The sequence below is a fragment of the Arachis duranensis genome, chromosome 1 (genome assembly GCF_000817695.3).
Source record: "Arachis duranensis cultivar V14167 chromosome 1, aradu.V14167.gnm2.J7QH, whole genome shotgun sequence".
NCBI lineage: Eukaryota > Viridiplantae > Streptophyta > Magnoliopsida > Fabales > Fabaceae > Arachis > Arachis duranensis.
The window spans coordinates 87,753,522-87,780,515 of record NC_029772.3 but is presented as its reverse complement, the minus strand read 5'-3'; the positions used below and the strand labels follow the sequence as shown (position 1 = coordinate 87,780,515).

At 35.1% G+C, this 26,994-nt stretch overlaps 3 protein-coding genes across 8 annotated transcripts; 2 read left to right on the top strand and 1 right to left on the bottom strand.

Annotated features, from left to right (window-relative positions):
* On the top strand, nucleotides 1–3,224 carry LOC107495765 (uncharacterized; the record flags this gene model as incomplete). Its single annotated transcript, XM_016116931.2, is given in 5 exon segments — nucleotides 1–23; nucleotides 430–1,307; nucleotides 1,625–1,825; nucleotides 2,134–2,329; nucleotides 2,780–3,224. Coding segments are annotated over 4 exon segments (1,425 nt in total). The 3' UTR covers nucleotides 2,965–3,224.
* A 2,127-nt stretch (nucleotides 3,225–5,351) lies between these two features.
* On the top strand, nucleotides 5,352–15,026 carry LOC107495776 (1-phosphatidylinositol-3-phosphate 5-kinase FAB1B). 5 transcript variants are annotated; one of them, XM_016116961.3, is made up of 13 exons: nucleotides 5,357–5,478; nucleotides 5,652–5,822; nucleotides 6,283–7,018; nucleotides 7,497–8,237; nucleotides 8,614–8,767; nucleotides 9,003–9,347; nucleotides 9,800–10,654; nucleotides 10,741–11,072; nucleotides 11,633–11,756; nucleotides 11,840–12,010; nucleotides 12,303–13,781; nucleotides 13,996–14,262; nucleotides 14,500–15,026. In XM_016116961.3, exons 3-13 carry the CDS (start codon nucleotides 6,414–6,416, stop codon nucleotides 14,803–14,805), a joined length of 5,379 nt encoding a protein of 1,792 aa, XP_015972447.1. In that variant the 5' UTR covers nucleotides 5,357–5,478; nucleotides 5,652–5,822; nucleotides 6,283–6,413; the 3' UTR covers nucleotides 14,806–15,026. The 5 variants fall into 5 exon arrangements, with proteins under 5 accessions (XP_015972464.1, XP_020998613.1, XP_015972447.1 ...); XM_016116978.3 differs by lacking the exon at nucleotides 5,652–5,822 and having other exon boundaries at nucleotides 5,352–5,478; nucleotides 6,331–7,018; XM_021142954.2 differs by lacking the exon at nucleotides 5,652–5,822 and having other exon boundaries at nucleotides 5,352–5,478.
* Nucleotides 15,027–16,809: 1,783 nt separating this feature from the next.
* Nucleotides 16,810–26,183, bottom strand: LOC107495801 (conserved oligomeric Golgi complex subunit 3). 2 transcript variants are annotated; one of them, XM_021142934.2, is made up of 25 exons: nucleotides 26,042–26,183; nucleotides 25,760–25,930; nucleotides 25,551–25,658; nucleotides 25,413–25,457; nucleotides 25,252–25,326; nucleotides 25,049–25,144; nucleotides 24,615–24,692; nucleotides 23,847–23,932; nucleotides 23,626–23,692; nucleotides 23,408–23,470; nucleotides 23,219–23,320; nucleotides 22,976–23,080; nucleotides 22,777–22,869; nucleotides 21,543–21,631; nucleotides 20,770–20,989; nucleotides 20,167–20,253; nucleotides 19,444–19,560; nucleotides 19,321–19,353; nucleotides 19,032–19,118; nucleotides 18,899–18,961; nucleotides 18,663–18,779; nucleotides 18,141–18,233; nucleotides 17,796–17,921; nucleotides 17,486–17,586; nucleotides 16,810–17,327 (listed from the first exon to the last, which is right to left on the bottom strand). In XM_021142934.2, exons 1-25 carry the CDS (start codon nucleotides 26,123–26,125, stop codon nucleotides 17,198–17,200), a joined length of 2,436 nt encoding a protein of 811 aa, XP_020998593.1. In that variant the 5' UTR covers nucleotides 26,126–26,183; the 3' UTR covers nucleotides 16,810–17,197. The 2 variants fall into 2 exon arrangements, with proteins under 2 accessions (XP_020998593.1, XP_015972478.1); XM_016116992.3 differs by having other exon boundaries at nucleotides 25,760–25,843.
* Nucleotides 26,184–26,994: the final 811 nt, after the last annotated feature.

Genomic DNA, 26,994 nt, shown 5'->3' with positions numbered 1-26,994 from the left:
CACCAATCCAGATCCAATTAAAGGTTTTTATTTGAAATTTATTATTTATATTTGTATTTATTTATTTGTTCTTTGTTTGATTCTCCTGCTCCTTCCTTAATCCCCCTTATAGGTTAATCTGTCCATCGAAAACCCTAATCTCACAGCCACCTCCAACCTTTTTGGGGATCAATTTTAATGATTTTCCTGCATGCAATTGGTTTCTCAATTTATGTTTTCCATAAACTCTTCGTGCCCGTGTGACCGATGTTCTTGATATTACTTATTATCATCTTAATTGTCGGTTCATACTTCCTTTCGCTTTTTTAATTTTTTATATATATCTTCTCGACGAAGTTTGTAACTTGGAGCTTTCAATTGCAGTTTGGGATTGCTCTCTCTCTCTGATGTGAATGTAATCTTGTGTGGTTTTGTTTTGTTGAATGGCAGCTTCTGATGGTAGAGTAACATACTCTTCCCTCTCTATGCTAGAAAAGGAAAATAATCATTTCAGCTACGGTAAGATGAATCATTATGTTGATTCTACATGGTCTGAGCCAAAGTCCGGTACCACGTCTGGTCCACTAGGCTCAAAGTCCTCTAACAAAGACTTCTTATATCAGTTCCCTTCTGAGGATAGGGACTTGTTTGATGGAGGTTATGACTCAGATGATGATGTTGGTGGTGCTAACAATAACATCATGCCCTCTAACATACCTCCAGAGGTGAACGTGAAGAATGTTGTCTCTGGTTTGTTTGCTATTTTGACTGGGCGAAACAAGGTTCCGAGGATTACAGCAAACCAGCAGTTACCTACTTCAAATCTGTCATTTCTTGGCTCTGGAAAGAATGGAGATCTTTTTCTTGACTCTTCAGTGTACACGCCGAGTGCACCCCCCCTCTGCGAGCCAACTGGGATTGATTATAGTGCCTACAAGGAGGTCCTGGAGGCTGAACCTCCAGAATGGCTCCCTGATAGTTCTGCTACTGTTTGTATGCAGTGTACTGCTATGTTTACTGCGATTACACGTGGTAGACATCATTGCCGGTTTTGTGGAGGGATTTTTTGTCGTAATTGTACCAAGGGTCGGTGTTTGTTGCCTGTTAGGTTCAGGGAAAGGAATCCTCAGAGAGTGTGTGATTCCTGCTATGATAGGCTCGATCCTTTGCAGGGTGTTCTTATCAACACTATAAGCAACGCTATGCAGGTAGCTAAGCATGATGTGATGGATTGGACTTGTGCTAGGGGGTGGCTTAATCTTCCTGTTGGTTTGTCTATGGAGCATGAGATATATAAAGCATCTAATACATTGAAAAACTACTGTCAGGTTTATTTCTTTTCTTTATCAATATTAAAAGAAGTTTGTGCAAGTTTTCGTTAAGCAAGAGTCTTCATATATTGTTCTAATTATGACAATTTCCATTTTATTTGCTGTCCCGCTTATTTGATCCTTGAGTGGTTTTTGCCAGTTCTATTAAGTACCAAAAAGTAATTTAATAACAGATGTATCTTAGTTGTAGTAGATCATGATAGACTAAAACCTCCACATTAATTGCTTTACTTGTGTATTCATGGAGCATCTAGATGAGATTTTCTGAGTAGCACTTATATATGTTGATATGCAATAATTTTTTGAATGGGCAGGTGGCCAAATCCAATCCTGAGAGGTCCATCCCTCTAGCTGTTCTAAAAAATGCCAAAGGCCTAGCGATCTTAACTGTTGCCAAAGCTGGTGCACTTCTCTCTTACAAAATTGGTACTGGTTTGGTTGTTGCTCGAAGAGCAGATGGATCATGGTCTGCGCCATCAGCTGTACTCTCCCTGGGCTTAGGATGGGGTGCTCAGGTAAGGAGAATATATGCATGTTTAGTTCTTGTGTTGTATTATTTCACCAATATGTTTATGCATACTATTATGAGTTAATTGCAAAAACTGGATAAAGAGTAGAAGGAATGGATGTGGACCTATTCCAAAATACATCTGTGTTTAATTTTCCTTTACTATTTAATCTTGATTGACATAATATTTTTTGTGACTTTATCTTTACACAACTCTATTGCATTAACTGAATATTACCCTTAGAAGATCGAGTTAGTATAGGTATTAAAAATCTTGGCATGGCTTAGATTTGTGTGTTGATCTTGTATTCCCAGATTGGTGGCGAACTTATGGATTTTATAGTTATTCTTCATGATATAAAATCTGTGAAGACATTCTGCAGTCGAATGCATTTTTCCCTTGGTGCTGGTTGTAGTGCTGCTGCTGGACCTGTTGGAAGAGTTCTGGAGGCTGATGTTCGTGCTGGTGACAGGGGTTCTGGCATGTGCTATACATACAGTTGTAGTAAAGGTAGTTTTTAAATGATTTTTTTATTGCACATATTGCTTGTTCTTCTCTATGCACAAAAATGCCACTGAAATGTTTAATTTTGTTCATTTGAATTGATTAGTATATTTGGGCTATTGCTTACCTTGATATTTTAGTGCTGTTTGTTGCTGAATAATTTCCACACTTGATCAAATATTTAGCCAAGGCAATCAAATGTATGGACCATAACCTTTTAATATGCCGACTAAGACATCAAGTGTTAACTATAGTAGAAATATGTGGTATAGTGGACTGAAGGTGTGTTTGTTAGTGCCTTGTTTGAATAATCTAAATGCTAACAAGCTAATTTCACAACTATAGCCGTCTACTCTCGCTTGATATCTTAATTTCTCATTTTGTTACCCCAATATATTTCTGTGGTAGAATGATTCTTTTGAAAGCATAGCTGATACAATTTTACCGAACTGTTAGGGGCATTTGTTGGAGTGTCGCTGGAAGGGAATATAGTTGCAACAAGAATGGATGCCAATTTGCGGTTTTACGGCGATCCTTATCTCACTACAACTGACATTCTACTAGGGATGGTGGACAGGCCAAAGGCAGCTGGACCATTGTACGACAGTCTCCAAGATCTATACTCGAGTTTACGCCATTAAGCTCCCTTCTAGTTGCAGATTCAAGCCATAGCTCGTGCATGTAAATATGAAATGTGATTCCCGTTTTGAATTTGAGGTCCTCTATATCTTGTTCATGGTGACGAGGGGTCTATGCACTTTTATAATTTGCTCATGCATTGTACAGTTCAATGCATATTACGCAGATGCTCATTGTCAATATTTTATTAGTCATGATTGTACATATGCAATTGATGAACCAAGTTATATTTATCTATCAAGTTCTTTTGCTTTATTTTCAATCCTTGCCTTGCTGAGCAGTTTCTCTGGTAACGGATTTCCAAGTTGGTGTAATCTAATAAAATCAGATCATGCCAATGTGAAGATGGACAAAGTGCCGAATCCTGAATGGTGGGTTAGAAATTACACTCGGATGTCGGGATATATTATATGCCATGTTAGGCTGGAATAGAGTCTCCCACGGTTCTTCTGTAGTTCTGTTATTAACAAGAAAATAATTAAATAACTAAAGTAGCGAAGTATGATCCTGCAAAACAATATCTATTTTTTGGTGTACATGATAAAAGAAAGAAAAAAAAAAAAGCGAACAAATAAAGGACTCAGAGGAACATAGAAGAGAAAAATAACATTCTTTTCTTCCATTTTTAAATTATTCTTATTCAAATTTTCCAATTCCAAATTTAACTCTATTTTTTCTTTTCGAACAAGATAGTAAAATATAATTCAATCTTGTATATTTTATATTAAATATAATATAATACATAGATTTAATTTAATTTTTATTTCGACATTTTATCTTTTAATTTTAGTCTCTCAACCTCAATTTCTTTTCCAATCGAAACGTTATAGATGTATGTCACATAAGCTCGGCATTTTGTCAACTACCAAGTTTGATCTTACAATTGGCAAATTTCTTTCCCGTTGTGTGCATCATGTACTTTTGAAACCATACGAGTTTCTCATGTAACTTGACTTTTCCGTATGATTTTTTTTACCCTTCCTTTTTCCTTTTTTTTTTTTTTACTGGCGAAAATATATCTTTCACTTAATTAAACGAATTGAATAGGCAATAATTTTACTGTTATTATATTATATTCTTTAATCTATGCAAGGGGTTAGGAATAATCATGCTACGAGTCACCCGTATCGTATATGATAGAATAAACTCATAATCATATTTTTAATCAAACTTCATAAATAATATATAGAATAGATTCATATTTATAATTGAAATATGAATAAATATAAAAATAATAATGATGATTTATCTTTTATCTTAAACAAAAGTTTAATTACTATGTTGTGAAATTTTAATAATTGATATGTGAGTGAAACATATAAATATATACAAATATGAAATAGATAATTAGTTGTGATATTCATGGACCTTTTTAAAATTCGAAAATGTACAAATAAAACTTAATTCATATGTATGCTGTTAGCAAAGAAAAAATAAATTATAACACACATTTAAGCATATTCATTATCTTTATATAACAACTACACCTTTTATACCTATCTATACGCATGCATACAAACTTTCCCGACACCTAAAATTTGAACTACCAATATTAATATTATTTACGAGACTGAAGAACTTGTTATTTTAACTAGTCTTATATTCATGCATATTCCACTAATATTATCTTAAAACATTTTGCAAACTCAAATATTTAATTGAATTATAAATTTTACACTTCGTTATATTCTCTTAACTTGTAATAAGGACAGAGTACTATCATTGTATGGAATGGGTAAAGAATCAATCTCTCTGAATTTATCATTTCAAATTTTCTACTTGAAAGAATAAAATAAAACTACTTGAATTGATAATATAGATGACGTGCCATATTAATGAAAGTAGGTAAAAATTCTCGTGAATAAACAAATAATAATCGTGACTAAAGAGAAAAGAAGATGATAATTAATAACAAAATCCTAAGGAATAGCCACGTGTAACTGTAGCTTTTGGTTGACATTTTTTCACAAAATAAAACATTTCGAAACGTAAAAAATTAACCGAAAAATTAGAACAAGAAAAGAAAAAGTAACAAAACGAACAAAATCCCATATGACCAAATTATGTTGTAATTAAATTTAATTAAATTAGTTTAATAATTTATTAGCAGAATAAAAATTAATTAAAATAATGTATAAAAAAATAAAAAACTTAGTTAAACTTAATTATAAAAATAATTTACTCATCTAATATTTCTCCAAAACAAATAACTTTAAATTACAGAAAATGAAATCTAATAATAAAAAAATAACATGAGGTGGCGAGCGTTGGGTACACACGTGATAAGGTGTGGCGACGAGCGAATGGTTTTTTTATTTTATTTTATTTTTTATAATTTTTTATATAAAAATTATAGAAAATTTTTTTAGTTTCTCAATTATTCAAAAAAAAAAAAAAAGTTTTCTTATTTTACTATATTTCATTACTGGAATTATTAGTCTCGGGGGTTTTCAGGAGAAGGAAGGTGTGAGATCTGATTGCAGTTTCCGAACCGAAGAAGTCACTGTTTTTCCGAGGTTTTCAGTTTCCCGAAGCAAAAAGTTGTGCTTTTTACATGCATGTTCCATGGTTGATTGCTTTGTGGGTTGGTGAAGGGGTTGGGAATTTTTGAGGACTAACTTCAATGATGATGATGATGATTATTATTCTGTGCTTGTTTGCTTGAGTTGTTTACTGTTTTCTGCATCAGGTTACCGTTTCTTGTTTAATTTGCTTTGTCGTTGAGCTGAAAATTCAGGCATTGAAGTGAACTTTGATCAATACAATTCTTGGGTTTTTGTTTTCTATGGCGGTGGTAGCCACTATTGGCCTCTGCCCTTTGCTCCGGAACTGAATCTGAACTTCTGAACCAGTCTATATGGTAATTACTTACTGTTTGTTCATCTTAATGATGAATTGAGAAGATGCAGATTTCAGTGTTGCAATTTGTTTTTTAAGTGATGCTAAGGTTTTGGGTTTAGTGAACTGAGGAATTGCGGGAATTGGGAATTGGGGGATTGATTGTTGATCTTTATGGATGCTATCGCTGCAGCAATTTACCGAACTGATCAAAATCGTTATGTGTTTATTACTATTATTCAATTGTTCTCTGATCTAGCGTTGAATTTTAGCACTTTGCAGCGTTATTAGTGGTGTTCATGTATATAGTGCTTTTGTTTTGACTTGATTGCCATCTCTGAATAAATCGCTTTTCCTCTAAGTAGTATCTAATTATGGAATATCTGGCTATTAGTTGGTTATATTCTGCTTTTTACAATTCATGATTTGGTGCATATTAATAATTAATGTAAGGTGGTTGTTTTGTTTTCCTTCCATTTCAGTTTCTGAAGAACTTGTATTTTTGTTTATATGCACATGTTTCTCTCTAGCATCATGGGCCGAGGTACATGGAATATTTACAAGACTGGCTAATGAGGGACTCAATGAGTTGGCTCAGGCGGAATCACAGTCGATGGGCACCCCTGACAAGAAAATATCTGATCTTGTTGACGTAGTTAGGTCTTGGATCCCTCGAAGGGCTGAACCACCAAATGTGTCGAGGGACTTCTGGATGCCCGATCAGAGTTGTAGGGTATGCTATGAGTGTGATTCACAATTTACTATATTCAACCGCAGGCATCATTGTAGAATATGTGGCCGAGTTTTCTGTGCAAAGTGCACTGCTAATTCTGTTCCTGCACTGTCGGATGAGTCAAAAAGTGGCCGCGAAGATTGGGATAGGATTAGGGTATGTAATTATTGCTTTAAACAATGGGAGCAGGGTTTAGCAACGGTTGATAATGTCACTCCGGTCACCCCTTGTCTCAGCCCGTCACCATCTGCGACAAGCTTGGTCAGCACTAAGTCCAGTTCCACCTGTCATAGTAGCAGTAGCACTGTTGGCTCAACTCCTTACTCAACTGGACCTTACCAGCGTGTGCCTTATATTTCACCTCAATCTTCCCCCATGGATCTGTTAACGGATCGGCAGGAAAATTTGAATCCTGATAGGTGTACGAATCCCTCTGGTGCCGTAGGGGATTTGGCTTCTAACCAATTTGGCTATTGCTTCAACAGGTATCTTTTTTCAACACTGGTTCATTTGTATTTTGGATTGTCTTTCTCTGCTCTTAAGTTGACGGTTAATTTATGTCCTCACATTTCTCATGCATATATATTGAGCAAGAATTCTTCCTTATTGGGACTCAGGAATCTGATTTGATATAGAGGAGTGAGTATTGCTAAGATGTATTCTTGTGTGTGTGCATATGGCTATTGATTTTATATTGATGTGCAAAAAAAGTTTTGATGAGGTTCTGTGTAGGTTTCTTGAACCAAAATAGGGGAAAGAGAGGAAAAGAGAGAGAGAGAGAGGGGTGTTGATGGCTACCTTTCCACATTAGATCTTAATGTTATTTAAAGGCTCTGGTTAATTGACGAATTCAATAATATATTTGGCTAGTGCATCAAACTATCATCGTGCATCTGGTGTTTTATCCGATATTTAATTGTTTCTGTTCTTAATGTTATTTGTATGTTGATTGTTCTGAGCCAGGAGTGATGATGATGATGATGATTATGTTGCCTATCATTCTGATACAGAGTCAAGGCATTATTCTCATGTCAATGACTATGAGGATCCAATTAACATTCATGGGATTGATCATGTGTATGAACCTCATGAAATGCATCATAATGGAGATAATGTTGAGGCAAAAAGTTTGAGTTGTGCAACGTCACCCTCGGATCTTGATCTTGTAGGCATAGATGGGATCCAAGAACCTGGGAAGGCTGATCAGCACGATCATGTGGAAGGATGCATATCACCTCCGTATAATGAGGCAAGTAATAATATTGAGCCTGTAGATTTCGAGAATAATGGACTTCTTTGGCTCCCTCCTGAGCCAGAAGATGAAGAGGATGATAGAGAAGCTGTTCCTTTTGATGATGATGAAGATGATGGTACTACTACCACTGGAGAATGGGGATATCTGCAATCCTCTGTTAGCTTTGGCTCTGGAGAATATCGTAGCAGAGATAAATCAGGTGAGGAGCATAGGAAGGCCTTGAAGACAGTAGTGGAGGGGCATTTTAGAGCTCTGGTAGCTCAGCTTTTGCAGGTGGAAAACATACCTAGTTATGATGAAAATGGCAAAGATAGTTGGTTGGATATAATTACAGCTTTGTCATGGGAAGCTGCTACACTTCTGAAGCCTGATATGAGCAGGGGTGGAGGTATGGATCCTGGTGGATATGTAAAGGTCAAATGCATAGCCTGTGGACACCGAAATGAAAGGTAAGACTAAAGAGAAATGAATAATGGACTGGTCATAAAACTAATGATTTCTGCCAAGAGTTTGAGTTGTAACTAAAAGAAGTAAATTGAGAACGAACATTGTAATGTTAGTGTGATATTATAATTCTCCCACTAGAGATGGAAAAAGAAAATACAAAAATAAACTACATGCATATATTTTTTGTTTCTATTTTATAGGGATATTGGTAGTAGTGTAATACAAATCTGTGAGGTTTTTCTTTCTATTTTTATGATGCAAAATTTATTTTATGTTCTCTTAGGAGGCTGATGAATGGAAGTGTGTCTTATGAGTATATTTATTGTATATTATTATCTGTCTCTGCATATTCTTGATGTTCAATTTTTGTCTTTCCAGCATGGTGGTTAAAGGAGTTGTTTGCAAGAAGAATGTGGCCCATCGTCGAATGACATCAAAATTTGATAAACCGCGTTTTCTTATACTTGGAGGAGCTTTGGAGTATCAGCGAATCTCTAACCAGCTATCAAGTGTGGATACTTTGTTACAGCAGGTTCTCTCCACCCAACTATCTCTTAAGACTTAATAGTTACACAAATATTCATGGATAAAAATGGACTTGACAACTGTGTGTAGTGTTATCTGTTTTTGGTGCTTATGTATGAAAATTTTCCTTTTTATGTGATCTCAATTTCTGACCTTACCAAGCATACTAAGTCGTCTTTCTTTCATCTTGTTTCTATTATAATACAAGTTCCGAGTTTCGTGGTCTTTTTATTCTTCTGCAGGAAATGGACCATTTGAAGATGGCAGTTGCAAAGATTGGTGCTCATCACCCAAATGTGCTTTTGGTAGAGAAGTCAGTATCTCGTTATGCTCAAGAATACCTTCTTGCTAAAGACATATCACTTGTTTTGAATATTAAAAAGCCACTTTTAGAGCGTATTGCCCGTTGCACTGGGGCACAGATTGTCCCTTCAATTGATCATCTAACATCCCAAAAGGTGGGTTATTGTGAAGCATTCCATGTTGACAAGTTTTTTGAGGAGCATGGTAGTGCTGGCCAATGTGGAAAAAAATCAACAAAAACTTTGATGTTCTTTGAGGGTTGCCCAAAACCTCTGGGTTGCACTGTAAGTTCTATAACCTGAAATATTTTTAGACATGATTCAATTTTAGTATTACATATGTTCACAATGCACATAGGAACTGAAGTGCTGTTAGACCTATATTCGAAACTTTTGGCTGATAGATCCCTAATCCCTTACTAACACTTCCACGATGTGAAGAAAAGTAGACAACATAGTTAACAACTGCAAGAAGGAAACTTCTTCTGTAATTTATGTTACTCAGGCATGAACGATTTCCTTTGTAAATTGCAATCAAACATTATTTTGTTTAATCATTTTAAAAGATTGAATGATCATGGTGAAGGGAACCAAAATAATGTAGCAATATAGCAAATTGATTTGACATAATTAGTCCAGAATAATTATTGATGAAGAAAGGTTATTTGTTTGCTTCTCTTTTTTTATTTCTTTATTTATTTATTTTGCTTGTGTGTGTGTGTGTTGGTGTTTTGAAGATCTTGCTCAGGGGTGCTAGTGGGGACGAGTTGAAGAAGGTGAAACATGTGGTCCAATATGGAGTCTTTGCAGCCTATCATCTGGCGCTGGAGACATCTTTTCTGGCTGATGAAGGTGCTTCACCTCTAGAGTTTCCCTTGAAATCTCCAATAACTGTGGCATTACCAGATAAACCATCTTGTATTGAAAGATCAATTTCTACTATTCCTGGATATTCTATTCTCACTCCTAGAGAGCATCAGGGAGCTGAACCCATTAAAATACCAAATTCTAATTATGACCTCAGAATTGAGAAGACCCTGTCTACCTCTAGCAGTTTCATTGAAAAACCACTGATGGGTGACTCGGTTCACACACATGAAGTCTCTGGCAGTGCCTTCCAACCAGCTGAGGAGACTGCATCTTCCTATTGCAGTGGTTTCCTCCCTAATTATTCTTCCAAGGCAGGTGATAATCAACACCCCAAAGATTTCCTTCAATACAGACAAGAGAAGAGAAGGGAAACCATGTTGAACAATGATCTTACTTCAGATTCTTTTGGCACCTTGGAGCCTTCAGGGTCAGTTGGAGATAACCAGATCAAAGCTACAGCATCGTCTCCATGTCTGGGATGTAACCCTGAGCCACTTTATGGAAAACACGATAATAATAACAGAATCTATGATGACATGATACCTTCAAAAGAGGATTTTCCTCCCTCAACTTCAGATCATCAGAGTATCTTGGTCTTCTTATCAACACGTTGTGTGTGGAAAGGAACTGTTTGCGAAAGGTCCCATCTTGTACGAATTAAATACTATGGAAGTTCTGATAAGCCTTTGGGACGATTTTTAAGAGATCAGCTATTTGATCAGGTGTTTGTTCTTACCAATTCTTTTCCTTTATAAATTTCGTCACAAATGGTTGACCTATGTTCCAACTGATTTACATTTCCTTGTAGAGTTACATTTGCCGCTCGTGTGACATGCCATCTGAAGCTCATGTTCATTGTTATACTCACCGACAAGGGAGCCTGACCATCTCTGTTAAGAAACTATCTGAGTTTCCTTTACCAGGTGAACGTGAAGGTAAAATATGGATGTGGCATAGGTGCTTGAAATGTCCTCGCGTAAATGGTTTCCCTCCTGCTACACGAAGAGTAGTTATGTCTGATGCAGCGTGGGGCTTATCCTTTGGGAAGTTTTTGGAGTTGAGTTTTTCAAATCATGCAGCAGCAAGCAGGGTTGCAAGTTGTGGTCATTCTCTGCACAGAGACTGTTTAAGATTCTATGGGTATGCTTACTCTATCTAAATTGAATCTATCTGATGTCTGTTTTCCAATTTGAAATCATGATTTCAAGTGCAATCTTCTTGCAAGGAAGTAGTGACTTCCTTCTTCCAAATGCCAGCTGGCATTGATGAGAGTCTAAACCAAACAGGTTGAAAGTAGGTATGATGGGAGATTTTAACGAGCAAGAGTGTGCTGAACTTGGTATGCTTACAATGTTCTGTGGTTTTGTTTAATCATATGTCACATTCTCATTCAATAAAGTGGGCATTAGAAAACCATGGAAATATGGTTGCTGGATACACCCCTTATTTTTTACCTGTATGCTCAAATTTCTTTTGTGGTTAATCACGGAATAAAAATTTGAGCCAGTTATTTGTTAAGCTCAAGCAGATGTAAGAGTAAACTACTCTTAATCTTGCATTTCTGTACTGATTAAACAAACAGTTCTTTTGAGAAATGACACTTCCTTCACTTGATTGAAGTACTTTATATGCACAATAAAATTGAGTACATTTGCATCAAACTTTTGGTTGTTTTGTTGAATCATTGTCTTTAAATGCAGTTTTGGGAAGATGGTTGCCTGCTTTCGCTATGCTTCTATTGACCTCCATTCTGTTTATCTTCCCCCACCTAAACTTGAATTCAACTATGATAGTCAGGACTGGCTAAAGAGAGAAGCAATTGAGGTTGGTATGCTAATCGTAGTTGAGATATTACATTCGGTTCTGGGTTCTTCTGTACTGATGAGATTATTGATCTTAACCACCAGGTTCAGAACAGGGCTGAAGTACTGTTTAGTGAAGTGCGTAACGTATTACATCAACTTTTAGAGAAGGTCTCAGATACTGGGCTGCGGGTGGGAGGAAATAGAGTTTCAGATGTTAAGCATCTAGTTTCTGAACTTAAAGAGATGGTGCAGAAAGAGAGAGAAGAATTAGAGGTTGGTGGTTTGAGACAGAAATTTACTACAATATCTTATTGTCCTTCGTAAGAAGTTTCAACCAGATTCTATTTTCCTAATTTGTTATTATTACTATATATCTATCCCTCCACTTATGATGTGTTCTAATGAGCTTTCTAAAAAAAAAGAATTGGTGTTTTTCTACAAAATATGTACTTTGTCCTGAATATATCAGTATTGGTATTGGCTCATTTAACACTTGTAAATTTTCTTTGACTAAGATGATAGTTTGCTTATATTTGATTTCCATTTATAATGCTGGATTACTTAGGACTTGTTACAAAAATTGGTGCATAAAGAGGTCAAAGCTGGCCAGCCTGTGGTTGATATTCTAGAGCTCAATAAATTACGCAGACATATCCTCCTCCTTTCATTTGTTTGGGACCAGCGCCTGATATATGCATCCAATCTGTTTAGAATAAATTTTCTAGGAGATCCCAGGAATTCCTGTCAGAGAGAGAAGTCAATTGGTTCTAGGGAGAAGGTTGTAGAGGCAGATGGAGCTGCCAGGCCAGCAAGAGGTCATAGCAGTTTTGATTCCTCTGTTTTGGAATCAAAACCTGATGGAAGCCATAATTTGGAAAATGCTAGCAACCTTAGCACGTCTGGTGAAGTGACTAAAGGTGGGGAGACGGGTAAAGACACTACTCATGACAAGGTTAATCTTTCACTCTCTGCTGGTGCAAATGTCAATGATAAATCTGAGTCCCCAGAGATTGGAGGATCTGTACGGAGGGCTTTGTCGGAGGGAGAATTCCCTATTATGGGTAATTTGTCCGATACCCTTGATGCTGCATGGACTGGTGAAACTCACCCAATAAATGGTTCTTCACCTCCTGATTCAGCTATGATGGTTCATTCACCTGAGGCAACTTTAGTGGCAGCAAAATCAAATTGTGAGAACTATACTGCTGATAATGACTCTAAATTGCTTTCAAAGGGGCTTGATACTAGATGGCCTGGGATGCCTTTTGCTAACCCCTTTAGTTCAATCAACAAAACTTCTGTGTTCAACAGTCAGAAGCTTGTTGATTACAACCCAGTCCATATTTTATCATTTCGAGAGTTGGAGCGCCAGAATGGAGCCAGACTGCTTCTTCATGCCGGTATAAATGATGCCATAGTGGCTGTATATGATGATGAACCTACTAGTATCATATCATATGTGCTTATGTCAATCGATTATCATGTCCAAATGTCTGAATCTGACAAAGCTAAAGACAGTGCTGACAGTTCAGTTTCATTGCCACTTTTTGATACAACCAGTCTACTTTCTCTTAGCTCTTTTGATGAGTCAATTGCTAGTAGCTACAGGAGTTTTGGGTCCTCTGATGAGAGCATGTTGTCCACTGCTGGATCTCAGAGTTTGCTGGTTGGTGACCCACTCTTATACACCAAAGATTTGCATGCCAGGGTGTCTTTTAGTGATGATAGCAACTCCCTTGCAAAGGTGAAATATACAGTTACTTGTTACTTTGCAAAGAGATTTGAGGCCCTGAGAAGAACATGTTGCCCTTCTGAGACAGATTTCGTGAGGTCCCTTAGTCGTTGCAAGAAGTGGGGGGCCCAAGGAGGAAAGAGCAATGTTTTCTTTGCAAAAACCCTGGATGATAGATTTATAATCAAGCAGGTTACAAAGACAGAGCTCGAGTCATTCATCAAGTTTGCACCAGCATATTTTAAGTACTTATCTGAGTCAATCAGTACTGGAAGTCCAACTTGCCTTGCAAAAATCTTGGGCATTTATCAGGTACATTGTCTTTTAAAATTTGCTTTAATTTTGATATATAGAATTTTTTACTAATAACATTTTCAAGTATTTCAAGTTGTAGAGAAATTGTTATTGATGAAGTGCTTGTGTACTTTATGGTCATAGCCATAAATAAGTGAGTGCATCATAGATCTGGAACAACCATTTTTATACTAGTGTCTCTGTTCTCATTGAGTACACTTGCTCTTTGAAGGTAACATCAAAGCACCTCAAAGGGGGGAAGGAAACTAAAATGGATGTCTTGGTTATGGAAAATCTCCTCTATAGGCGTAACATTAGACGGCTTTATGATCTCAAAGGTTCGTCTCGATCACGGTACAATCCAGATACAACTGGAAGCAATAAAGTCCTGCTGGATCAGAATCTAATTGAATCTATGCCAACGTCTCCAATATTTGTTGGGAACAAGGCAAAACGGTTGCTTGAGAGGGCTGTGTGGAATGACACTGCATTCCTTGCGGTATGTCTAACTGCTCTTATTTTCATTATTCACACTGTAGGATTATACTGCATCTTTGTGGGTTATTTTGCCACATACCATCAATCTCCCCACCCCACCCTGCCCCGCCACCAAAAAGGAAAAGAAAAGAAAATCACATCTATGTAACAGTAACATGCTGCAATCACTTGCAAGTTACTCTCTTTTTGTTTTACTATATATTATTCTTTGGTAATATAATGTTGGTATTTGTTGCAGTCAATATATGTGATGGACTACTCATTGCTGGTTGGTGTGGATGAGGATAAACATGAGCTGGTTTTAGGCATAATTGATTTCATGAGACAGTATACATGGGACAAGCACCTTGAAACTTGGGTCAAGACCTCAGGCATTCTCGGTGGACCTAAGAACACTTCTCCAACTGTTATATCACCTCAGCAGTACAAGAAACGGTTTAGGAAAGCCATGAGTGCATATTTTCTCATGGTGCCAGATCAATGGTCTCCTCCGGATTTGCATCCAGGTGGGTCCCAGTCTGAATTTTGTGATGAAAATTCATGAGGTGCTGCCCCGCATTTGGCGCATTCTGGTTAAAATTTGAAGCCTGTAAATGCTAAAGATCCCACCTTTCACCTGTTGTCTTCTCTGTCTATTCCCTCATTCATATACACAATATTCTATGCTGCATTATTGCATTATCATGATAAATGCAGCTGTTACTTTGAGTCCCTTGAAAGACATGGCAGGTGCACCACCGTCAGTAACCAGATTGTTACAGTGGGTATGGTTCTTGTGTATTAACATTTTCCCGTTTTGTGAAATATTATTAGAATTAATTCAAAAGAACTACATGGATTAGAAAACTAGGGTTTATAAAATAATATATCTTTAAAATATAAAGACACCTACTAAAATGGAGGCCAATGAAGCACCTATAAATAAAAGACGAAAAAGTTTCAGATTTTAATCTGTTAGAGTTTGGTGTTATGCCTCTCGACAAATCTTGTGCATAAGTATGCCCAGAGATGGATATGACTTGTTCTCAACCATTTTGACAGTTGTTTTCATTAAACTTCAGTAATTATGAATTTTTAAGATATTACAAAGATCAAAACTAGGTTTGACAGAATCTAAATATTCCAAAGCAAAGTATGTAATATATGCGCGGGCACAGGCATCAGCAATTTTGCTTCACTTTCACATCTACGTGTTAAAAGGTAGACCAAAGTTGCAAAGTAGTCTCTCCATTGAGCTAATTACACTTTGTAATTTATAAACTTGCCACAAGCTCTTTTAAGAATTTGTTATTCTCTAGTTTCACTTATTTTACAGTAATAACTTCGAATTCACTTACTTCTATAACAATAATTTTTTATTCTTCTTTTTCAATACCACTAATTATATTTCTACCGATAGAAATTACGGTTGTTTTAAACATCCATTTTCTAGTTATACATGTTTTATTTGATGAATCATTTTATCTACTACTCAAGTTAGATACAAACGTAGGTAAGTGTAAGCAATTCAACTATGGTGGTATTTCTTTCAAGGTTTAATTATGTTCCTAGTTTTTATATTTTTATTAAATTTTTAATTAGGTCTTTATAAAGTTTAATAATTGAATCTCTATATTAGATAAAAATTTATAATAAAATTCTTATTAATTGTTATTTAAAAAAATACAATGATACTAAAAGTTTGCTCTTAGAATATTCTCTAATCCATCTTATATCAAATACAAAAATGAATATTCCAAAAAATATGTATTATTTAGCAAAAAATAGTTAAAAAGGACCTAATTAAAATTTATCTAATATAAGATTTAATGGTCGGGATTGGATTCTTTTAATTTTTTTCTCACGACTTGAGGGGATAAAATGTGATTTCTTACCATACATTTTATAGGTGAGACCAAGAAAAAATATTAAAAAGTTAAAAATCACACTTCATACTCTCAGTTGAAAAAAAAATGAGAAGATTCATTCCTCCCAAAAAGTATTGTTCGTATTAAAACAATTCTTCCTACTAATTACTAAAATATCATTTTAACTCAACCAATTCTAAGTTTGAATATTAAATATCATCTACTAATAAATATCGACAAAGACTTCATAATTGGATACTTAGAGCTTGTGTGTTGAATTTTTGGGAAATGATAATACAAGATGAAAAGATACATTATTATTATTATTATTATTATTATTATTATTATTATTATTATTTTATTATTTTGTTTTTGAATAACTCAGTCTGTAATTCCAGAACATAAGAATAAAAATATTTATTTTACGAGCAAATAGTTAAATAAACGTGAAATAAGCTAAATAACAAAAATAGTTTTAAAATAATTAAAATTTGAAGGAAAACAAAGTGATTTTACTGTTGGTTGTTAAAATTCTAGGAGTCGTCTAATTGGCATTTTAAAAAATAAAAATAATTGATCCACATTTTCGTGATATCTTGAAAAATTGTTAAATTTATTTGTTCACATGTTTTCTTTGCGTTACACAGACGTCTAGTTAAAAACCATTCTAGGAGCACAGAATCGACTGCAACATACATATATAGATCAGCAAGAACTTACTTAGAACTTTATATTGAATGATTGAAATTGGAGAAGTGTCGTCTCCCCTTCCCGTGAGGACGTTACAAATATTGTTCTTTGTACCTTACACATGACAGAACTTAAAGCTCCTGAAACATATGAACCATTTTTTTAAACAGTCACGCAGATCCAAGACCAACTTTGTCTTACAAAAATAACACTGGCGACAATACGCCGGAAAAAAATGTGGTTGGTTGCTAACTAACGAAAAAATTGTACTACAAAAAAATGTCAACCGGTATATATGTTTAAAAAGAAAATTGCACATGATCCTCTGGCAAGAAGGCGAATCTGCTGCCTCTTGCTAATAATTTTACAAAATTATCTAGAATGTAATAATAATATCATTTAGAGAAGATTATCTAGCTCAGTTTGCAGTTCCTGTATGGATTTTAGATTAATAATCTTGATCTCTTCAGTCGCGTATTCTGCTTGTAAGAGGGACTGTACTTGCGTATGTGCTTCAATAATATTTGTCCTACACGAAGATGAGTATAACAGCATTTAAAGATTGGTCAGATTCATGCATATCTAAAGGATGTTAACAAAGTTTAAAACACAAACCTGTCAAATCCATATATAAAAAAACAACCAAGAATAAGCATAACTCTTATTCTAAATCACATCAAATCTTACTTTATTGGCTTGAAAAGTATTGTTCTTGTTGATGGATTTTGCAAATAAAGCTTCATCTTTTCTATTACCCCTGGCAGTTGCTCGTGAATAGCAGTCCTGACCTATTAGAAGAGCACAGAACAACAATTATGAAGGATAAATACTCATATTTCTCAAAAATAAATAAATAAAAAACAAGATTCACAAACTTCGACGGAAAAAAACATCACATCTATCCATAAGTAGGTAGTTTGGAAAAATAAACACACAATTCAGAAACCAGTATAACATTAACAATGAATAAAGAAAGTACAAAACTCTGATGACAAACCTTCTGAGCTAGTTCGGCGACCTTATCTGGGGTAGCGAAAGCCTGATCCTTTAGAGGTTTGGTCATAACTGAATCAAGCTTTGGATTTTGACCACCTGAAGATAATGCAACTTTAACTGCTGTAACCTACAAAAACAAAATTGGTTGATTTCTAGAAGCAGTATTTTATAAACAATAATACCAAATGAAAAATGTAGTTAATGACCACGACGTGAAATTTTCAATATTTACATATATATTGGAATAATTCTAAGAAATGTTTACAAAGTGCCTTCAAATAAATGCGATGAATCTTTTAAAAGTTCATGAGCTGACAACTGAAATAACTTGGTTACTGACACAAACCTTTGTAACAAATGATAGTAAAGGATCCACAACTAACTTGGTGACTGACATGATGAACTCCTCACAGGTGGCTTTAAGGCTTTTCTCCAACTCCTGAAATGGAAAATAGATAAGTCTATATATATTATGCCTCATATGAAGTAATACAGTGATTCAGAGACCAATGTGACAAACGAATAAAGGGCTGTTATATGTAGTCTATATTTATAGGGCTTGATACTTGATAGACTCCCTTTAAGTCCAAGGTTAATATGTAGTTTTAGGGGTTGATATACTCCCTTTATGTCCTCATCTTTTCTGACAATTACATCTTTGCTGGTTTAACTATAACAAGGAATGAAATAATTATATTCGGGGACCAAGTTACGGAACATAAGGATGGTCATGGTTGATTAATATTTCAAAGTTTGTTATATAATTTGATATGAGGATAACGTAACTAAGAATGGATGACCAAAACATCAAGAAGAGATTTCCATTACAAATCATTCAACAAACAATTTTAGGTCCACGGTTACTAACCTTCTTGGTGTCAATTTGGTTTTCCAAAACCCTAGGAGACAATGTCCTCGCCAATGAAGTTGATCTTGACCACTCAAATATTGAAGCTTGACCTCTCAAGAGTCTTTGTAGATGCTCCTGAACCATACAGTGTATTCACATGTAAATTAGAGTATCCTTTAACATACTATATCAGTGATACGAAAATTAAATCAGTGACTAAAAAAGCAAATTATGTTTTGGTGATGAACACTAACCAGGACGTGAGAGAAATCAAGTTCCTTCTGTGTGACTGAAAATTCAATATTGAAAGGTGCAATCTGGAACACAAAAAATGATTCCTCAAATTATATAACCTCCCAAGTGTTTATAGTAAATATTCAATATTACCTGCTCCCTTAAAATTAAAAGATGCTTTATTAAGAAGAGCTGTCCGTCCATTTGAGATGATCTCTTTGCAACTAATTTACTTGCTTTCTGTGGTAGACAAGATTGAAGCACCAATTATCAACAAAGCTAATATTCGAAGGACAGTCATCAAATCCAAATAATCAATGATAAAAAGAAAGCATGTCTTTTATATAGATAATGAGAAACACTTCCTTTGTAACATCTATATTTATATTTCACATTCAACCATAATCATGATATTACACTGCATAGCTCATTTTTGCCTTACCTGAATAGAAGTTGAGCAAACTTCCACTGCTTCCTGCTTGGAATAACAAAAACTGATCATGAGTTAAACATTTAACGAAAGAGAATACAATTACACAAGACAAACAGATTAAACATACTATACCTGCGCTAAACCTGTAAAAACTTCTGACTCTAAACATTGATACAACTTTGAAAGACATGATATAGTTTTCTCTAGCGGTGGATACCATGTCTTAAATATGTCTGGGTTGCCATCCGCCTGCAAATTTAAAGCAAATTGTAAAATAGGGAAAACAAAATAGAATTGCATCCTGGAATATATGGCAATTTTCCAAGAGTGACTACAGGAAAACATTACACAATAACCACAAAACAGAAGTTGAAATATCCAGTACACGGTGAAATAAGAACTATGCTACACCACAAATACAAGTGTAGCATGCATGTGAATGCTACAAGGAAATGACATGTTCTTGAATTATTAACAGCTCTTATTCGATACCTAAAAGAAACTTATCATAACGAATAAGGGATTCTGGGAAGAATAGCCTGCTTCACCCACCATAGGGTGAAAACTGACAGAAAAATCTATCATTCCTTGGCATCATATTTAATATAGCATAAGTCATTTCAATTTCCAGTTCCGAAAAGGTAACTTCATAGCAGAAGAAAAAATTATTTAAAAAAAAATAAAAGTAATCAACAAAGGCAGCAATAAACACCAAAAAATCATAACATAAAATTAGTCTAATCAGCATTATTACAAGAAAATCAGCATACAATAGTAAGCAATACCAAGAAGCATTAACAGATAAATTATCTATAATCAAGTAAAAAGAAGAAATTAGAGGTAAAGGCACTTTACAGGATTGATCTCAGATGTACTTTCAGCAGATCTCATCAGCTTTTCAGGGTAGTCCAAGTCCTCTTTAGATGGTATGTAATTCGCAATCTATAAATTTATCCCAAAAAGAGGTTTCCCAAAATCAAGATATAAGAAAAGAAACTATCATAAAACCACATCAAGGGTAAAAATATGGTGATCCAGAAAGTTATCAACTCACAAGAAAAAATAAATAGTAATATATGGTTGGCAATCATTTACTTCAGTAATCTAGGTATGCCTGGAAGTACTTTAAACCCTAGACATGCAACATGTGATTTGTGGATATCCATGCTACGATTTCATATTGTACATGGTTGTAGATATTTATATGCTTTGTTGAACCAATAAATCAAGACTCGATTAACTAAAAGCCAACTAGGTAAACAGAGAAAAACATTGTCGTTGAAAACCTCAACACGATCAGATTACCAGACCCTTCATTTGTGAAACAAAACCAAGAGCTTTTACCAATTAACGAGGGCAAAAAGGGTCCAATTTCTTTCACAAAAGGGGGGAAGTATGAAAGACTGAAATATAATATATGAATGAAATTGGCACAATTCAACATTTAACATTGAATACCTCATCATGGATATGAGTTCGAGCACGGAAAGTCAGTCGTTCATGTACATCTGCTAAAATTCTCTCAAATGTAGGACGAAGGCCAGCTAAGGATTCGCTCTTCCTACTAGGCTGTTCCCCCAGGACCTCCACTTTAAGTATATCAACAAGTTCACAAAGAAAGTCGATATTTGTTTCATGAACAAGTTTCGGACGCAGTGTGTCATACAAATATGTTGACCTGCAAGCAAAATTTATCAAACCATGAGAACGATAGACGCATACTCAGTTTGCTTTGTATGGAAATTTTTCTTTTGAAGAATAACATTCACAAATAATGAAAAGAACAAATAAAGAGAAATACAGGATCATATATAAGATGAGAGGCATCAACAACCTCAGCAAGGCTTATTTTTGTTTTTATTATATTTATTGTATCAAATTGGCTCAGTTTCCTAAATAAAAGGAAAAAAAATCATCATTTTGTGGATGAGTACTACTCTTTCATTGATCACAAGAAGGAAATCCAAAAAGAACTAGAACACACAATCACCACTACTTGCGCAGAGCATTTCCCAAGACCCCGCTGATAAGAAATGTTTCAGAATACTATAGAAAGCGTGTAATATTGCTGAATATGAAAACACAAAGGATCCCTTACTCTCCTTCACCTTCTATTATACTCTTCTAACTAACTCCCTCCTAATTTAAGGCCCATTAATCAGAGGCCCGGTGTAAAATCGCCCATAGCAAGATATCCTGTATTATTCTTACAGACAGAAGGAGTATCTTACAAAGGATCCATTAATGGAGCTAAACTTGAAATATCCTTTGAAGAAGCTGGAAAAAAATGATCAAAGAGCTGGTGCTCAAGTTGACAGACCTGCACTTCAAATTACAACTATTAAGCCCTTCAGCCATAACAATATGAGGCAAGTAACATCATTTAAATTTTCACGTTTATTATAACATATAAATAGAATAGTTGCAAGAACTTTTTTCTTTCCCCTGCTGACAATATGTATGCTTTGTATGATATTACATGCTCAGTTCAAAACAGTAAACAATTTGCAATGTTAAGCATAATCCATCTAAAATTTAAAAGATAGAGTCCTCTAGCCCAAATAAAAAGCTTTAGGTCTCTTAACCCCCTGAATTGGACTTCCTACCTTAAATAATCCATCTGAAAGTTCAAGTTCCTTTTAAGGTTAAATCCTTTATTTGGACACCTGTGCTTAAGAGAATAAACACCATTATCATGCTGAAGATTCGTAAGGCGTAGGGTACTTATTTGCTTAATGTGTGTGTTACGTCTACAAAGGGTCCAATCAGTTCCACAAATTTGTTTTTGCACTGTCATGTGGCTAACTTTTTATGAGTTACTTTGTTCATTATCCATGGTAAGCATTGAATTGCCCTAAAACCTTGGATCAGTTCCAGTCAACTAATTTTGCTGGAGCCAAATGATAGTGGCAATATACAAAATCTATGCCAGAGTTTGATGCATTTGGTTGAAACATAACTATCATATCTTCAATGGCTAATTCTCGAACAACCAGGTTTTGCGTGATAAAATTAGCTGTTTGATCACCATTTGGTGTAAAATACAACATTTTAAGCAAAGTTTCTCTCTCGGTCATAACTTCTTTTGTAAACTCTCAAAATGTTGAGAGATCAGAAAGCTTGATCTCTTTGTACTCTTCCACTCTTCATCACTTCATCCAAATAAATTTTTTCTTTAATCAAAAAAAGATTTGAAACTTTTATAAAGAAACATATTTTATTATTATAAAAAGAATCTTTTTTTGAAAGTTATCTTTTCAAAAAACTGCCTCCAGAATGCACTTCGCCATTTTTATTGTCTCCGCCCTCATTTTTACCCATGATTGCTTGCGTTGGTGTGTGATGCTACTTTTTAGCACTATTTAAAGGCAACCTAAATACTTAGAATATATGAAAATTGCCTTCTCTATGAACAACACAGAAAACCAATGACCAAAAGGCCATAGAAAAACATAATAACATTACCTGTAGGAGATATGCACATCCTGATCTAGTCAATGATGGCAAGGACTCTTTCTTGGAAAACTCTGATATCCGCCGATGAACAATATTTCTTATCTGTAAGGAATAAAATAAAAAATCTTGCAATCAGTTGGCCCAATAAAATGTTTTTTTTTTTTGCTGGGGGGGAGCACAGACAATTTATAAAAATGTGTCTTCTCACCAACGAGAGGCGTTGCTCACAGTACAATTTGTGGCATTCTGCCAGCATTTGACCATATTCCTTCCTTGAAGACCTGCTTTCAATTTCTTCAAGTAGCGTCTTAAGCTGCAAAAGTTACAATTTTTCATTGGATGTACAAATAACTAGCTATCTACTTCGAAAAGGCGCATTTGTTACAGATGACCAGCTACCATATGTTCAATCCATATATTTATTTTCAGAGAGAGTGAGAGAGAGGTTTACCTCACTTGCTGCTGCCTTGAAGCGAACATATATTACAGATGCCTCTACTCCCTCAGAGATGGATGCTTTGCCACCCCCACTTCCACGTATTGATTCCTGGACCTGATGTGAGGGTATATATATCAGCTTTCTTTACCATCAAATTCTAAATATTTATGTCCTTAGAGAATGCATATGTATAATCCTTACCTGAGAAGAGGCACCTTTAAGAACAGCCAATACGTGGGAGCGCATCATGCCAAGTGCTCTGGACTATAAAAAAAAAAAAAACAAAATTTTCAAATCATTCAAAGCTGCGCATACAAATATGAGATATAGCAGGAGTTTGAACCATAGAAAGAAGGACAAAAGTGGCACATACTGTTTGCTAAAGTTACCTAACAATTCATATAAATAAATTTAAATACCTGAAGTTGTCTAAATTTAAGCAAGTAAACACTGGATTCTGCATACTGTGGGTTGCTTTCAACATACCTTCAATATGGGTTAAAAAAAAAAGCCAATGATCACATACAATGTTCAATTACAAAAAGAAGATAAAGCTCCCGTTATTATCACCTAGTGACATAATATAACCTGAATATGCCAATATAACAACATACAAGAATTAAACTTGATATTTACTCACGAGATGCATTCATCAAGCCTTTTGAGAAGTGGGAGAAAGTTCTCATTTCCAACATTCATGTTTGGAGAATAAAAATTCGTAGCAACCTGCAGAGAAGAATTTAAACAAGCCAAATAATCACTTGTAGAATCAATAAAAATTTGCAGCTTTGCAATGCCTTTACAACTATGCTAAAACAGCAGCATTAAGAGCTGTTTGATAACTCATAGCAGTAATGCCAACAAAGTTATCATTACAATTTACATCAATTAAGTGTTTTAGTACAAATAACATCCCTACCAAAAATGATAAAAGTGTAATATGCCAATAAAAAAGGCACAATTGAAGCAACAAATGTATGATATAGAAATAATAAATGCAAGGGGTGCTAATCATCTGCAGCATATAATATATCTGAAATCCACAGCACAATTTTCTGTTAGCCCAATCCATTAAAACGATGAAAGGGAAAAATTTTAAAATTGTCCAACCTAGACATACATATGAAATTTATTTTACAGTGTTTGAAAAAACTAAGGTAGAAAATTCCTCCTTAATTACATGCTCTGTGGGAAATCATTAGTACTTGCACTCATAGTTGCACTGTCATGATATCTACCATAATGGCACCATCCTATGTATATGCCTATGTATTTTGAATATACTATTATATTATCATAATCAATCTCTTCAAAGAGTAATATCCTATTATATCAATAGATAAAAAAACAGATAAGATGGAGAAAAAATCTAAGAAAAGCTCCAGTCAAGCCAGCAGTCAAACCTTACATTCTCCAGTTCGTCAAAGTAGTTGAGTTTACTACGAAGTGCATCCGCAAAATCAATTAGTCTTTGCTTCTCTTGTACCTGTAATCGGAAAATATACAACAGAAAATCAGTTATTTCAGCTAAAGAAGAAACAAAGGTGGCCGAGTCAAAAACTAAATCATTCTCAACCTCCCACTAGAGATAACAGATACAAAGAATTCACCTATCCTCAGCTGAAATTTTTAAAACGGAATATACAGAAAAATGTAGCAAAGCAACCTAAACTCTCCAACTTCCCACCTTGCATTAACTGAATTTCTTATTTATTAGTTTAATATACACATGAACCTATACCCCACCAGCTGGCAATATTTTCGAAGTAATAAGAGATTACGGCAACCAATTCTTATTAGAAAATAAAAAACCAGATTGGGTGATAAGCAACGAAACCATACCAGTCTATCACACGCATCATGAAGCGTTTTAGTCTTTGTAGCTACTGCCTGATGCTGCAATTGTAGCTCATTGAATAAGTCTAGGGTGTCATCAACCTGCATGAGTTCAAGAAGTACAAATGGGAAACTGTAAGAAAAGAACAGTCAAAAAATTAGATTGCTACAACTAACCACCAACCATAACCATGTTATATATAAATCACCTGTTGGAGAATATCATCACATGTTTGTATCCGCTCCGTTAGAGTGTTCACATAATGTTGATATTTCTCTTCCGTCTACAAACGGATAACAGAATAAATTTAAGTTGCACTCCACAACCAAAATTTTACCAACTGCAATTTCAAGAGATCACCACACTAACCTCTGATTTCATGGCAGATTCAAGATCCGTAAACCATTTGTAAAACTGCAGCAATAGAGGATATCAACAATTATTTCAATAATCACCGGTTAACAGGCAAGACCATAGAATCAGATGACGATAAGGTGGGTAAGGTACTTGATTGGTGTTGACCATAACAGTCTGAACAGCACCATTATCATCGAACGAGCTATCCTTGGTTTTAACCGTCAAGGCAGTGTCTTGCACCGACGCATTCTCCTGAGCCTACGTAAATTCAATTTATTATATGTTGTGAATCAGAAAACAAGAGTTGGTGGCGATGAGAAAAGCTTCTGATTGTAGTAGAAGTAATAAGGGGGCATTACCAGCTTGAGAGGGAGGGGTCGTTCAGAAACGGCATGAGAGAGGAATATAATGGCTGCTTGTTGATGTTCTGTCAAAGGCGCATTCTGGGGAAAAAAAATAATTACATACACACACACATCAAATTCCAACTTAGCATACGGAATTAGATCAGTGAGCACAACGATGCAGATCTGGTGGATTTGGGAAGAGAATGGGGTGAAGTGATGTTAGTGGATGGTTGAAGACAAGATCTACAAGACTGGAGAGAGAAAGAGAGAGAGAGAGAGAGTAGAGAGAGAAACCTGTTCCCAAGTGGAAGCGAAGTTGTAACCTCTGGAAAAGGCAGCTGAACTGGGAAGGCTTTGAGGTGGACCTCTGCTTCCCATTTCCTCTTTTTCCTTCTTCCTTCTCCTTTACCTTCTTCCCCTTCACCTTGCTCTCTCTATTTTTTGGAGGGGGGTTATGTGCGTTTTTGTTTGGGCCTAAGGTGGGGTCTGGCACTCTGGCTTGGTTGGATCCGTCTGAAAATGAAAATCAACGGGCCAGAGCAAAACCCGCAGCAAGGATAAGAAAAAGCCTATCTTCCGTTTTAATGCGTATGAAATTTGCAACGCATTAAGTGACGGTCAATAATTAAACACATGTTTACTTTCATGGTTTGTTCAGATAAACGGACGGTTCGAGATTAGGCACCGAGTAAGGTTAGAATTAGAGTTGTAGTTGGGAATGCAGGATTGTGTTAAGTGAGATTAGTAAAAATAATTTAGAGTTTTTGAATATTTTTTTAGAATTTAAATATTTTTGTCAATTAAATTCATCTTTCATAGATATAATGTCAATTTTTTTTTAATAGATAGATTTATCAACAACTAAATTTTTCATAATAAAAAATAGTTATTCACTTTAAAATAAAAAATAAAAAGTCTCTTATTAGTGTGTTTATATCTTTTTTGTCAGAAAAATTATAAAATATACTAATTTAATATTTCTTTCACATTTCATCTATCAAATATATAATTTTGTATCTCACTAGTGTCCCGTTTCCGTACATGTAAGAAACGCAATGTGCACAAAGCGTAATCCATACTTTGCTGGTCTAGCTAACATTGAACATTACAATTCCTACACTTCAATTCACACAAATTTCTATCTTCATGACCATCACATCACAGCAACGAATTTATGAAAGATATCACAAAAACATTCACCAACTTTCAAACTGAAATAGCAGCCACCAGACAGCTATACTGCAAAA